General features: G+C 48.4%; 1 protein-coding gene across 3 annotated transcripts in view; it reads right to left on the bottom strand.

The window, feature by feature from the left end:
• Ksr2 (kinase suppressor of ras 2) overlaps nt 1-14,567 on the bottom strand; it is a 456,389-nt gene that overhangs the window by 74,113 nt on the left and 367,709 nt on the right. For all 3 annotated transcript variants that reach the window (XM_045132847.1, XM_045132849.1, XM_045132848.1), the window contains exons 11-14: nt 7,104-7,142; nt 5,695-5,767; nt 2,344-2,392; nt 773-1,128 (exon numbers count right to left, since the gene is read on the bottom strand). In XM_045132847.1, coding sequence (XP_044988782.1) covers nt 773-1,128; nt 2,344-2,392; nt 5,695-5,767; nt 7,104-7,142 — 517 coding nt within the window. The remainder of the gene's footprint in view (nt 1-772; nt 1,129-2,343; nt 2,393-5,694; nt 5,768-7,103; nt 7,143-14,567) is intronic.

Here is a 14,567-nt window from a genome sequence, read left to right as displayed (position 1 = left end):
CTTCCTTCTCCTTCTCTTCCCTTCCTTCCCTTCCTTTCTTTCCCTTCCCTTCCCTTCCTTCCCTTCCCTTCCTTTCCTTCCTTCCTTCCTTCCTTCCTTCCTTCTTTCTTTCTTTCCTTCTTTGATGTCTTCCTCACATCACTGAGTGAGGTTACAGAGCAAGCCCAAGGAAATCACTACCATCTCTGTTAATTGCCCCTCCCAAGCACCCACAGACCATGGATACCAGATAGGCAGAGCAACGGTAGTAACGTCTCTGTAAAATGCACTCCGAAAACTTTAGTGACAAGCAGAATCTCAGCTTGACATCAGCAAGCTATGGCCCAACCCAGCCCTCCACCTGGGTTTGTTAATAAAGCTTTATTGTAACACCGTCAAGCAAATCCATCCACACAAAGCCAGCTGCTGTTTTCTCAGCGTAGCCACAGAACCGTTTCGCCACTTTGGAAACTGCACAGCCTGCCTCGCTGAATGTACATCCTATTCAGTGGCTCTCTTACAGAATTGGGCGGACCGCCCTCCTCCCTGTAAATTTATACCAACTGCTCATTTTGCATATGAAGAAACTGAGTGTCAGAGATGTCCTTACACAAAGACCTGACTTTTCTGACTCCTCATTCAACGCTCTTGCCAGACATTGTTTGCTAAAGCATTTAAGGCACTTTCTGATGTCTTAAAAGACTAAATTAACCATGGCCTACAGACATTCTATTGGCTAGGAAACGATGGATTAACCCGGATTGCATTTCCCGACGGTGCAAGGTGGACTGACCTGGTGATGATGGCCAGGTGGGGCGGGCTCATGCAGGCGCCCATGAAGAGCACCACGTTCTCATGCCGCGTCTGCCTGTAGGCCATCACTTCCCGCTTGAAGGCCTTGAGCTGGTCCTCATTGTCCCGCTCGATGTCAATCAACCGGATGGCCACCTCCCCGTGCCAGCGGCCGTGGTACACCTGCCCAAAGCGACCTTTCCCGATGAGCTCGCCGATCTCCAGCTGCTCAAAAGGGATGTCCCATTCCTGAAGGAAGATGCTGGTCTGGCTGGCCTTGCGCGGGAAGCTCCTGGCTGACAGGAGAGACAGGTTCATCTCCTCAAAGTCATCCTCCGACTCCTCGGCTTCTTCATTCTGCAGCCCGGAGAGGACAGAGGTCAGAGTCACTGCCAAGCCAGCTCTGCCCCCTTCCCCTGAGGGCCTGCTGGGGACCACAGGCACCGAGGCAATCTCCACACAACTCCATACGTCCACCTGACCACACACTGTTTTCCTTGGTGGCTTCGGGTTACAATCATACTACAATGAGGGACCTGACGGGGAAGTCATGATGCTCTGTCCTGTGCTAAAGGGGAGGGAGAAACAGGCTCCAAGGAGCAATGTCCCAAGGGGACCATACATTCCAGTTTGATCGGATGTTTGAGGTTTTTAGAACCCCAAAGAGCTATAATCTGTTGGTTGCAGGCAAAGGGCGATGTTGGTCACCCTGGGTAGCACCTCACCATAGATCTCATAGCCAAGCAAAGGGAGGCTAGGATTCAGGCCTCTGGCTTTGTACTATGTGATGCTTTCCCTGTTCTTCCATGTTGCTTCCTACTTGACTGTTAATTGATATGCACGTGATAAGGACAACGAGCTAACGTATGGGCGTGCCATGCGTCTGTATGTAACACATGACAATCATCTTTTGTTCCTCTGGGAACTTCGGAAATGATTCAGAAGTTTGGAGATGTCAGAGTTATGAGCCAGAAGCCGGGGTTTCCTCTGGCGGGGTGGGGGAAGGAAGGAAGGAAGGAAGGAAGGGAAAAGACAATCCAGCAACATTATTCCCCATCTGCTACTAAAGGCCCAGAAAAGGACGGAAGTTGCCTCAAAACCTGCTCTATTCCTTTCGACTTTGGTCCTGATGGTGTTTTACCCGGGACATCACTTATTCCTTCAGAAGCCTGAGCAGGTGGAAAGAAGCCCAGAACATTCTCGCTAGGCTGCCAAGCCTGATATTCCTGGGGCTCCCACCTGCTTCCGTGTGTTATTTTGAAGGCAGTGGGGCACATCCCCCTTGCTAGTCACCAAGCCCTCAGCTAATTTTTCAACTAAAAATGCAAATCTCTTGCCAACTTCCACCCAACTAGCCTTTCCCCGCTGCACACCATAAAACGGCCCATTAGGCTCTGTGCCTGGAGGGGGGGGTCACAGCTCGTTAACTGTCCTGAAGTTAGAACATTCATCAGAGGGCCACCATACTTCCTCCCCGCCCCAAGCCCTCTGCGTCATCAAAGCCATCATTGACTTTTGCCAAGTTCTAGCGTATTCCCCCAGCAATAGCCACTTCCTACCCTCCGGTCTCACCTCGGAGGTGGGCTCCACTTCAATTTGAAGTAATGGATTTCCTTCCAAGCTTGAAAGAAAGAAAAATAAATGTGACCTTTGGGTGAAAAGGCAGGCAGGTCCCTGTACTGAGTTTAGCCACGCTGAATGAAGATCTCTGGGAAAATGGGAAATGCCCACAACCAAGTCTTTCTCTCATATTTCTTTACAACACTTGGGCTTGACAGAATCCATAACCTAGCCCAAAAAAGCAGCACATGAGGACATTACTTTTAAATAGATTTTTCTGGCCCGTTCGTGGCTCATTTTTCTTTATTACTCTGGCTTCAACTAGCCTGGTAGCCTCCTTATAAACTGGCGGGAATGCCACGGGTGAACAAGTCTTCTGAGATCTAGATGTTCACTAGGAAAGGATGTGTCACATTTCTAAACTTCACTCGACTTTAGAATCTTCTGGAAGGATCTTCATGTTCACTTTTTGTCTGCTCATTCATTCATTCATCCATTCAGCCAGAATTCTGTGCCAGGAATAGTACTACGTCTTTAGAAGGATCTGGAATTGAAGGTGGCATGGCTCCTGGCTTTAAGGGGCATGTTGTTGGATTTGGCCAGTTCTACGTATAGGATGTATAGAATGAAAATAAGACAGCTTTACTGCACTGGATGACACATTCGTTACATGCACACGCTACAACTGTGTTCTAAGTATGTGAACATGCTGGGTACAGGTGCTGGGAAACAAAGCGTGCATGTTTGTGTGCACTGCATGGTATGGAGATTATGAGGTGCGCTCTGCTGTGGGGCGCGTCCTGGGTATGCGCACGAAGCTGGGTAGACACACTTGGGGAGTCAGGGCCACGCTGTGTGCCGATCGAATCGTCATCTATGTGTTTGGAAGTGTGAGGCGACTGTCGAGTTCACAGCTAACGTGATGGTGGTGTTGGGCACGGTGTGCATTCCAGGTGTGTTTGGGAGGCAGCTGTGTGGGTGAACTTGAGGGACACAGTGGGGAGAGAGTCACTGGGTTACTGAAGAGGCAGGAGAAAGGATTCATGAAGAAAACCATGTCCCCTTCGTAGTTCTCCAGGGGAATCTTAGCAGATTTCCCCATCCACCTCAGTTTTGGGGAGGGATCCCCTCTCCTGACCATCAGACCCCAGAAAATTCCTGATCCTGCAGACGGCCTTATCTATTTACCTCCCCTTTCAGAGAGAATCTAAAAGGAGCGTGTATTCAACAACTATTTATAGCACATGGCACGGCCTGCGGAGGTGGGATGACAGTACATTGGGGGCATCATGCTGATGGCCCCGGTGGGACAGTGCAGCTGGGACCCCTCCCCACGCACAAAGAGCGGCCACCCCCTTTCTGCGTCAAGGCGGGACTCCAGCTGCCGGGGCTCGTCAATGACCGTGCACATTTAAGCACATCACAGGCAGCTATCTGACTTGGTCTGACTGCCGGCAAAACCCGGACGACCAGTTAATAAGCTGGAGTTCATCTTGCACAAATTGCAGAGTTACTTCACGAACAGCAGAGAAATGACCCAGGGCTCTGTGTCAGCACAGTGTCCCTGGCAAGCCGCTGCTCCTTTGATTTCAGAGATACACCACTGAGGTCTGTAACAAAGTCCCCTGGCAGGTCAGACAGGATGGGGGCGGTGGCAGGGGCCAGGCAGAGAAAAAGACACAGTAGGCTAGAAATGTGAGTTGGGAAGCTAGTCACATCCTGACACATTCCCTCCCCCCTCCGCACCACACACGCACGCACACACACACACACACACACCACACACTCACGCATAAGACTTCAGTCACTAGCAAAGAAATGGGGAGGGATTTCATTCTGGTTGCATAAATAAATAGACCGCCTGCCACAAGGGTCTACATCCTGGGAATACCACCCACAGGGATGGTCGTAGTTATAGCTGTGTTTTTGGCACACTAACACAAACTCCAGAAATGGAGGAATAGTTATGGGCATTATTCTACATTGACGACATTTTAGAGTCATCGAAACCATGTCCTTGGAGAGTTCAGAGTAAGAAGAGAATTGTGACATCGTGGCAGTAAAGCTGACAAGACGGTCATAATAGCGTTTATCATGAGTCACGCACAACGCTGTAAAGTAGGAATAAACAGAGCATGCACGGAAGTTCTAACAGGGTAAGAGTGTTAAGTGGTGAGCTTTCCTTTCCTCCTTTACAGAATAGTCTAAAACTTCCAAAATTAGCTTATGTTAATTTTAAAGTTTTTTTTTTTTTTTTTTTTTTAAGGGGGCCGGTTGGAGAGATGGTTTAGCAGCTAAGGCATTTGCCTGTGAAACCTAAGGACCCAGGTTCAATTCCCCAGGATCCACTTAAGCCAGATGTACAAGGTGATGCATGTGTCTGGATTTTGTTTGCAGTGGCTGAAGGCCCTGGTGCGCCCATTCTCTCTCTCTCTCTCTCTCTCTCTCTCTCTCCTCTCTCTCTCTCAAATAAAATAAGATAATAGCAATAAAAAAAAAGAGGCCAGCAAGCTCTTTTAGCTAAGGGCCAGATAAGTATATATGTGTATGTATATATATACACACACACTTTTGTGAGCCATATGGCTTCTCTATAACTCCTCAGCTCTGCTGCAGAACTGAGGAAGCTGTCATGATCAGTACTCTGCTAACATATGGGCATGGCAGTGTTCCAATAAAACTTTATAAAAATGGGTTACAGGTGGGCTATAGTCTGCCAATTTTTGGTATACTATATTATGTCTTTTTTATTTTGCCTTTTCTTTTTATTTTCCTTTCTCCTTTTTTTTTTTTTTTTTGCTATCTCCTTCCTTCCTCTCCCTCCCCTCCTCTTTCCCTCCATCCCTTCTTTCCTTTGTTTCTTGGATTGGGGACTGAACTTCAAGCATCACCACTGACCTATATCCCCAGTTCTTTTTAGATTTATTTATTTATTTATTTATTTTTTGAAACAGTCTGAGTTGACCAGCCTGGCTCTGAACTTTGTGATCCTTCTGCCTTGACTTCCTGAGTAGTTGGGATTGCAGGCCAATGTCTCCAGAGCCAGCTTAAATTATATTTTCTTAAAGGGAGAGTATGATAAAGACTAGGTTCTAGCTGTTTCCTGGTGACAGGTGTCTTTGTGGTCACAGTGAAGGAGGTGTGGTGAGGATGATGGGATTCCCGGAAGCGACACTTAGCACACGGGACCAGAGCATAAGGCAGAGCTGGCTCCTAGCGAATAAGGTGGCCCCTTCTCCCTGCTGAGTCACGCCCACCCCGCCCCAACCCCACCAAGTAGAGAAAAAAGAAGCGAGGGCCCAGGCAGACCAAAGGTCTGGGTGCCAAAGCTCAAGGCAGGGACAAGCTCTCAGCTCTACTTACACTGGATTTGAGGTTACCGGATGCAGGATGACCTGAGGTGCCCGGGTGGGCGTCTCTGGCACGGGCACCACATCTGAGAGGAAGAGATGACAGTCAGAGATCAAACCTGGAACCCATAGGTCCCCCTCTCCCAGGAGGCCTGATGCCTGGAGTCACATAGCTAGTAAGTAAGTACCCTTTCCCTGGGTCACGAAGTGGATCAGTGCCTTTTCTTCCTTTTTTATACATATAATTTTTCTGTTTTGTTTTGAGGCAAGCCCAAGAGAATGGCCTTTAAAATTTTTATTTATTTATTTATTTATTTGAGAGTGACAGAGAGAAGGAGAGAGAGAGACAGATAGAGAGAGAGAGAGAATGGGCGTGTCAGGGCCTCCAGCCACTGCAAACGAACTCCAGACATGTGCGCCCCCTTGTGCATCTGACTAACGTGGGTCCTGGAGAATTGAGCCTGGAACCGGGGTCTTTAGCTTCACAGGCAAGCGCTTAACCGCTAAGCCATCTCTCCAGCCCAGAGGATGGCCTTTTTTCATGTGAGAGAGCAAGAGTGAGAACAAGAGAGAGAATTGGCATGCCAGGGCCTCCAGTCACTGCAATCGAACTCCAGACGGGTGCGCCACCTTCTGTGGATATGTGGCCTTGCACACTTGCATCACTTTGTGTGTGTAGCTTATGTCGGACCTGGAGAGTCAAACATGGGTCCTTAGGCTTCACAGGCAAGTGCCTTAACTGCTAAGCCATCTCTCCAGCCATGTATATCTGTACCTATATTGTCTATATCTGTATCTATGTATATATATTATTAAATATTGTTTATTTATTTGAGAGAGAGATAATGGGCATGCCAGGGCCTCCAGCCGCTGCAAATGAGCTCCACGTGCATGTGCCACAATATGCATGTGGCTTACATGAATACTTGGGAATCTAACCTGGGTCCTTAGGCTTTGTAGGCAAGCATCTCCCTAGCTCCCTACTTTTTCTCTTCTTCACCTGCCCAGGATTTACCTGCTGAGATGGGCCAGTATTCTAGAAGATAGTCTGAATACACTTTTCCAGTGCTAACGTGGGGCCAGCCAGGCTGCCTGAGCACCGAGCCTGGAGCATCCACAAGCCCTCCCTGGATCATCCTCACTTCTGACCTTCCTTTAGGACGAGGCCACTTGGTTTCACATTTCTGTCCAACACTGGCCCCACTGGACCGTCAGCTCCGTGAGGACCCTCTCGTGCTTGTGAACGTCTCAGATCCCAGGGTGCCCTTGGGACCTCCCGTCCTTGCCTTCTCTTCCATGCCCAGGTGTTATCCTGAGGTGTGAGAACCCACTCTGCCCTTGAACACCCTCCACCTGTCCCAGCAAGTCCCGCTGCTCAGCAGAGCTTGGGAGGAGCTACGGCCTATTCCTGGGAGCACTCACCTGGGAAGATGAACTGCTGCTTGTACTTGTAGTAGGATGCTTGCAAGAGAGAGAGAGAGAAAACACGAGTGTGAGCGAGCGAGCAAGCCAGTGCCACCCAGTACTGTCCCTTCAGACCCCATGGCCACCAACCGTGTGGTTACTCTCTGTCTACCCCCAGCATTTCCATGCTTCAACAGACACCCTGAATTACAAGGACTAAGAACATGTGGGAAGAAACCAGAATGCTAAGCATCCAATTCAACCCAGCCACTGGTGGTACTTCATGCCCCCTAACGTCAGACCGCTGCACCCCTCTTCAGAGAGCCATCTGAGCATTTTTGTTAAATGAATAATACTCTCTCTCTCTCTCTCTCTCTCTCACACACACACACACACACACACAAAGTCTGTGTGGCCATAATCCAACATATTAATTCCTTTTTTATTTTTTTTATTTTTTTGGTTTTTCAAGGTAGCCCAGGAATTCACTATGTAGTCTCAGGCTGGGCTCAAACTCACAGTGATCCTCCTACCTCTCTGCCTTCTGAGTGCTGGGATTAAAGCCATGAGCCATCACGCCTGGCTAATTCTTTCCTTTAGGTGGGATGAGGGAGACAGCTCAATGGGAAAAGTGCTTGCCTCACAAGCATGGAGACTGGAGTTTGACCCCCAGAACCCATGTTAAAATGCCAGGTGTGGTGGCACACGCCTGTAATGCCAGCACTGCACAGAGCAAGTAGAGACAGGAGGACCACAGCCAGCCTAGATTAATTAGTGAGCTCCAGGCCAATGAGACTCCATGTCTCAAAACAAGGTCATTCCTGAGGATCAAAACCCAAGGTTGGCCTCTGGCCTCTGCGTGCGCGCGCGCGCGCGCGCACACACACACACACACACAAACACACACACACACACACACACACACACATGCCATTCATGCTTTCTTGTGTTCCCCAAAGTTTCAGCATTAATCTTTGTATTATTATTATGTTCTTGCTGTTATGATAATTGACAAGAAATTGACTGCATCAAAATGGGACAAAATGGGACAGACTGGAGGTTAGATATGTAAAGCAAGTCTTCAAGGACGAGCGGGAAAGTGCCTGATTCCAAACTCCCTGGAGCATCTGTCCCATGTCTTTCCCAGCTGCTTGAGGCCACCTGCATTTCTTGGATTACACCTTGTCTCACTAATCTCCGCCTCGCTCCATAACACCTCTACTGTCTCTTCCCGTCTCTTATAAGAGCCCTTGGCATTACACTCAGGAACACCAAGATGATCCAGGATAATCTGTTCACCTCAGGATCCCGAATCTAATCCCATCTGCAAAGAGCCTCTTGTTGGGACAAGCAGCAGATTCTGGGATTAGGCCGTGGACAGCTTTCTGCTGTCTTTTACCGAGCAAGCAAGTTCTTCTGCTTATCACAAGCACGCATTATTTCTATATTTAGAAAATTAATTACACAAAGAGACATTTCTTGGACCTTAACTTGCTGGTTCTCTGACAGTTCATTTTGCTTCTGGTCCACTTGCCAGTAACTAAGGGGCTTAGACGCTTGGAAGGTTTCTAGTTGGCCGCTTGCTCCCCTGGGGTACGGCGTGTGGAGTAGGAGGACAGGTCCGATGGCTTTATACGCACTAACGAACAGTCGGCAGATGCGCTGGTTGATTTCGGTCGTCAACCTGACAGGATTTGGAACCACAGTGGAAACAAATCCCTGGGCATGTCAGTGAGGGAGATCCTAGATGAGGTTAGCTGAGAAGACCCACTTTCACTGGGGGCAGTGCCATTCCACGGGGCGGGGGTCCTGGACTGCATTAAAAGGAGAGAGTTGGCTGAGCACCAACATTCACCTCTCTCTGCTTCCCGACTGCTGATGCGATGTGACCAGTCGCCTCGCGCGCCTGCCGCCGAGCCTTCCCCGCCGATGGACCGTGTCTCCTTGAACTCTGAGCCTGAACAAACCCTCCCTCTCTTAAATTGTTTTTGTCAGGTATCCTATTCAAGCAATAAGGGAAGTCATATAGCAGAGACGGGGGGTCACATCTGAATCAGAACTGCCTCACGGTACTTTAGAGGCAGGTGATGACCATTAGCTCCCACCTGTCTTCTGAAACATGGCAGCAGTGGTCTGAGTGACGGGGCCAGGAGCTATTCGTATAGGACACAATGCTTGCTCTCATTTTGTTACTTAAAAAAAAAAAACAAAAAAAAACACATCTGGGCTGGAGAGATGGCTTAGCGGTTAAGCGCTTGCCTGTGAAGCCTAAGGACCCCGGTTCGAGGCTCAGTTCCCCAGGTCCCACGTTAGCCAGATGCACAAGGGGGCGCACGTGTCTGGAGTTCGTTTGCAGAGGCTGCAAGCCCTGGCGCACCCATTCTCTCTCTCTCCCTCTATCTGTCTTTCTCTCTGTGTCTGTCGCTCTCAAATAAATAAATTAAAAAAAAGAAAACATCTAAGCCCATCTCCCCACATCTTAGCATCCCAGTAGAGAATGGGGACAACAGGAGTCCCTGGGGCTATCATTTCCTAAGACTGCACAGAGGCCCTTAGTAGGCACAGGTTCTGTTTCTACAGATCCAACCACCACAGAAAATACTATCATAAACTTGCAGTGTACTGAGTGTGTGTAGAGTGTTTTTTTTTCCTTTGGTAGGGTCTCACTCTAGCCCAGGCTGACCTGGAATTCACTATGTAGTCTCATGTTGGCCTCGAACTCACAAGCAATCCTACCTCTGCCTCCCGAGTGCTGGGATTAAAGGCGTGTGCCACCACGCCAGGCTTAAGAATGCCTTCTTATATTATGGTTCCCTAAACAATACAGAAGAAGAACTCTATTTGTGTGGTATTTGCTCTGCACAAGGAGGCATTCCATGCAGCTGGAGGAGATTAAAAGTACATGGGAAGATGTGAGAAGAGGATAAGCGTGAACACTGAGCCATTTTCTGCGGGGGACTTGTGCGTTCTTCACTGTTGGTATTCATAAGGGTCCTGGAACCCAGGATTCCAGAGGAGGAGTGCACCGGTGGGGATGAACAGCAAACTCCTTCTCTGCCAGCTTAACTAACAGATGAGAGGGATTTACAACGAAGAGACAGTGGCTTAGCTTCGGAGGCTAAGCCATCTGTTTTGGAGAAGCGGATGAAACGCCCTCCTTGAGGATGAACTGGATTTATAAGCTCTTTCAGGACGTGTAGCTTAAGACTCAGGGTCCCCACGTCCCTGCATGGGTAGGTGGGCAGTATACCCTGGCCGAATGAATCATCTCTCCCATCACAGATAAACTTTGGTTAGTCCAGTTCCTGATGATCACGCCTCTGGAACACAGGTGGATTCATTTAGACCCTGGAACATGGGACATCCTGAATAGGAAACAACTTCTTTGGGGTCCCAAAGCAGAACTCTCAGAGAAAAACAACTTTGTGTGTGCTTTTGAGGAGGGTACATAACCAACCCAGGAGTCCCATGGCATACAACCATTTGTCAACAAGGCGCTAAAATTATGAAGGAAAAACTACTCATGCATCAGAAGGCTTAGCTGACCTTGACCATCCTCCTCAGCTCTGACTGAGCTAGGGAGGGATTCTGGACCATCAGCAAATGTGGGGGCTGGTGATCAAGCTCTTGTAAGAAGGAACAGCTGGGACTGGAGAAATGGCTTAGTGGTTAAGGGGCTTGCCTGCAAAGTCAAAGGCCCCAGGTTCAATTGCCCAGTATCCCCATAAAGCCAGATGTACTAGGTAGCACATATGTCTGGAGTTTATTTACAGTGGCTAGAGGCCCTGGCACACCCATTCTCTCTCTCCCTATCTGCCTCTCTCTCAAATAAATAAATAAATTTTTGTATTTAAAAAATATTTTACTTTTATTTATTTATTTGAGAGAAAGAGGCAGAATGAGAAAGAAACAGTGGGTATGCCAGGGCATCCAGCCACTGCAAACGAACTCCAGATGCAATGCGCCACATTTTGCATCTGGCTTACCTGGGTCCTGGGGAACTAAATCTAGGTCCTTTGGCTTTGCAGGCAGGCACCTTAACTGCTAAGCCATCTCTCCAGCCCAATTCTTTGTATTTTTTTAATGAGAGAGAGACAGACAGAGAATGGGTACACCAGGGCCTCCAGCCACTACAATCAAACTCCAGACAGGTGTGCCATCTTGTGTGCAAATGTAAGCTTGTGCACTTGCATCACTTTGTGCGTCTGGCTTACATGGGATCTGGAGAGTCGCAGGCAAGTGCCTTAACCGCTAAGCCACCTCTCTAGCCCTAAAATATTTTATTTTAAAAAAGGAAGGAGCAGCTGGGCTAGGTAGAGAGAAGAGCTATTTGGAAGACTCTGAGAAGGGACAGGGAACAAGTAATGGGGCACCTAGAAGATGCCTCCACAGCACCTGCCAGAGAACAGAATTCCCAGTGACTAGAAGGGGCATGACTGGCCAGAAGTAGAAGAGAGGCATTGCCAGGAGATTACACGTAGCTCCACAAAACAGCCCATGAGCCCCCAAGATGCCATCTCAGGGTTGCCGAGTGGCTCCTGATTGGCATTAAAGAGGAGGTGCGGCCAGGGAGCTGCAGGTGGGTTTGGAGAAATAAGCAGACCAGATGGAAGGAGTTCTTATCCAGGTGTCCCTCAGTCCTGTCCACAGGCTCCACAACATGGGTTTCTAGATGAAAGAAGGTGCAAGCCACTTCTACCAAAACTGACAGACTGATTGAGTGACTGGGAACTAAACCCAGGGCCTGTCCGCGCTCAGTAGATTCTTCACCACTGAGTTACACACCTGGCCCCTTTTATTTTGTTCCAGAGAGGACTTTTTTTTAAAAAATTTATAGTTGGTCATCTGTAAAAGTTGGGGAAAGGAGTCTTAAGTCTGTCTCCCTGGCAGCGACTCAATGGTTTTCACACATGGTTCACACAATTACAACCCCCATGTCCAGCTCTCTTTGTCCTTTTTTATTTTGAGACAGGATCTTGCCATGGTGGACACACCAACAATCAAAGCAAAGTTGGGGTCCGAGGTGAGGCCTGCATGTCCACAGAACGGGTTCTGTTCTACTCTATGCCCGTCCCGTCCACAGTGCAGCAAGGCTCAGGGGAATGCAGCGAACAGTGGTCAACTGAGAGGACTGGGCTACCAACCCTAGAAGTCAGCACAGGGGCGGGAGAGAGAACCTGGTGGATAACATGTTCGCTGCACAAGCATGAGGGCCTGAGTTCAAATCCCAGGAATCCACACACTTCATGATTTTTCAGATTACATATTTTTCCCCTTAACTATACCATGAGTATCTTTACATGTCAGGAAATCTAGAGAGTTCTGTGCTCCTTTTTTCTTTTTAAAAATCTGTTTAATTTTTATTTATTTGTTTGAGAGAGAGGGAGAGAGAATGCACATGTGTACCAGGGCTTCTAGCCACTGCAAATGAACTCTAGAGACATGCACCACCACGTACATCTGGCTTACTTGGGTCCTGGGGAATCGAACCTGGGTCCTTAGGCTGCACAGGTAAGCACCTCAACCACTAAGCCCTTGTATTCCTCTGAATGGCGGCAGACTTAGCATGTTTCATCCTATGGATGATGCATTCAGCCATCCTCTTGAGGGGCACTTACAAGAATTGATTTTAATTTTTTTTTTTAACCATTGTACCAAAGTCCTTACATGCAGAACATGTGGCCTAGTGTAGGTGTCTCTGTATAGAAATTCTAAATGTGACACTGTGGATCCCTGTTGAAACCTGAAGTGGTCAAAGTTAAGCCCTGTGTGTACTGTGAGTGCCCATGCATGTGGGGAATTTTATCTTTATGCCCATAACCTGTCTGGGCCCCTATGAATTAGCAGTAATGGTAGGGAATGCCACAAGAGTGTCCACAGGAAGGTGTTGTCATTGTGTTCACCTCACAATGATGCAGGGAGCTCACATATAAGCAAGCGCCTTGAACCGCTGAGCCATCTTCCTGGCTCCGAAGGAGCTCACATGGGTTGAGACTGTCACACTGCTAAGCTCCGCATGCTTAGTTCTTCAGTGAGCCAGGGGAACAGGCACCATGACTGTCCTTCCAAAGATGAGGCAACGGAGGCCCAGAGAGGTAAGTCATCTACACAGCACCACACAAATATTAAATGTGGGCTAGTAGCCCACTTGGGGTCTTCTTTTTATTCTTATATTTAATTAATTTATTTATTAATTTATTATGAGAGAGAGAGGCAGAGAGACAGAGGAGGGGGGAGAGAATAGGCATACCAGGGCCTCCATCCACTACAAATGAACTCCAGACGCATGTGCCACCTGGTGCATCTGGCTTGCGTGGGTACTGGAGAATCGAACCTGGGTCCTTAGGTTTGCAGGCAAGTGCCTTAACTGCTAAGCCATTTCTCTAGCCCTCTTTTTTTCTTCCTTCTTTCTTCCCTCCCTCCTTTCCTTCTTTCCTTTCTCTTCCCTCACTTCTTCCCTCCCTCCTTCTCTCCTTTCCCTCCTTCTTTCTTTCTTTCTGCTTCTTTTGTGTGCATGCTTATGTGGTATGTGTGCATGTGTGTATATATGTGTATGTGCATGGACACACATGTGTAGGTGAACGTGTATGTATGTGTATGTGTGTGTAGGTCTGAGGTCAATATCTGGTGTCTTCCTCAAGTACACTCCACCTTCTTTATTCAGACAGGGTCTCTCACTGAGCCCAGAGTCCCCAATTCAGCCAGTCTAGCTGACCAGCTTGCCACTGCCATTCTCTTGTCTCTGCCTTCCGAATGCTGTGATTACAGGTGCACGTATCACCAAGCCCAGCATTTATGTAGGCTCCGGGGATCCAAATTCAGGTCCTCATGCTTGCACAGTAAGCACTTTATTGACTAAGCCAGCACCCTATCTCTGAGAACATTCTTTTTTTCCATTCATCTATTTATTGAGAAAGAGAGAGAGACAATAGACATACTATAACCTCTAGCCACTGTAAACAAACTCCAGATACATGCACCAACTAGCACATGTGACGTATGTGGGTACTTTGGAATCGAACGTGTTCCTTAGGCTTTGCCAGCAAACACCTTAACTATTAAGCCATTTCTCCATCCCAGAACCACACTGTTTACCTGCTGTGTTAAGCTACCTTCTTCAAAGAACACGTGAGCCCAGACCCTTAGGAGGACCAGGATGCTGTCATGACATGTCACAGAACAGACCCAGCGTTACTGTCGGGCGAACACAGAAAACTGGCTCCCTGGAGACACCAGCTGAGGGAACGCTTAGGGCGAGATGCAGTGGTATCTTCTGGCTAGTTGGCTCCCAAGCAAACATGAACAAGCTCAGAGAAGGTCCCCCTAAGCCTGAAGCTTCAGGAGCTGGGGCAGCTTGAGGACCACTTCTCCAGTTCGGGTGGTCACAAGTACTAAAGGTTTGTTGCGTTGTTTTTCCCCATTACCCTGCTAGCACAGAGGTGGAAATGGCCCACGATGGAGAGGGCAGCGGGAGCTGTGGGC

Source organism: Jaculus jaculus, chromosome 13 (assembly GCF_020740685.1).
Source record: "Jaculus jaculus isolate mJacJac1 chromosome 13, mJacJac1.mat.Y.cur, whole genome shotgun sequence".
NCBI classification, from domain to species: Eukaryota; Metazoa; Chordata; class Mammalia; order Rodentia; family Dipodidae; genus Jaculus; species Jaculus jaculus.
This window is presented reverse-complemented; position numbering and strand designations above follow the sequence as displayed.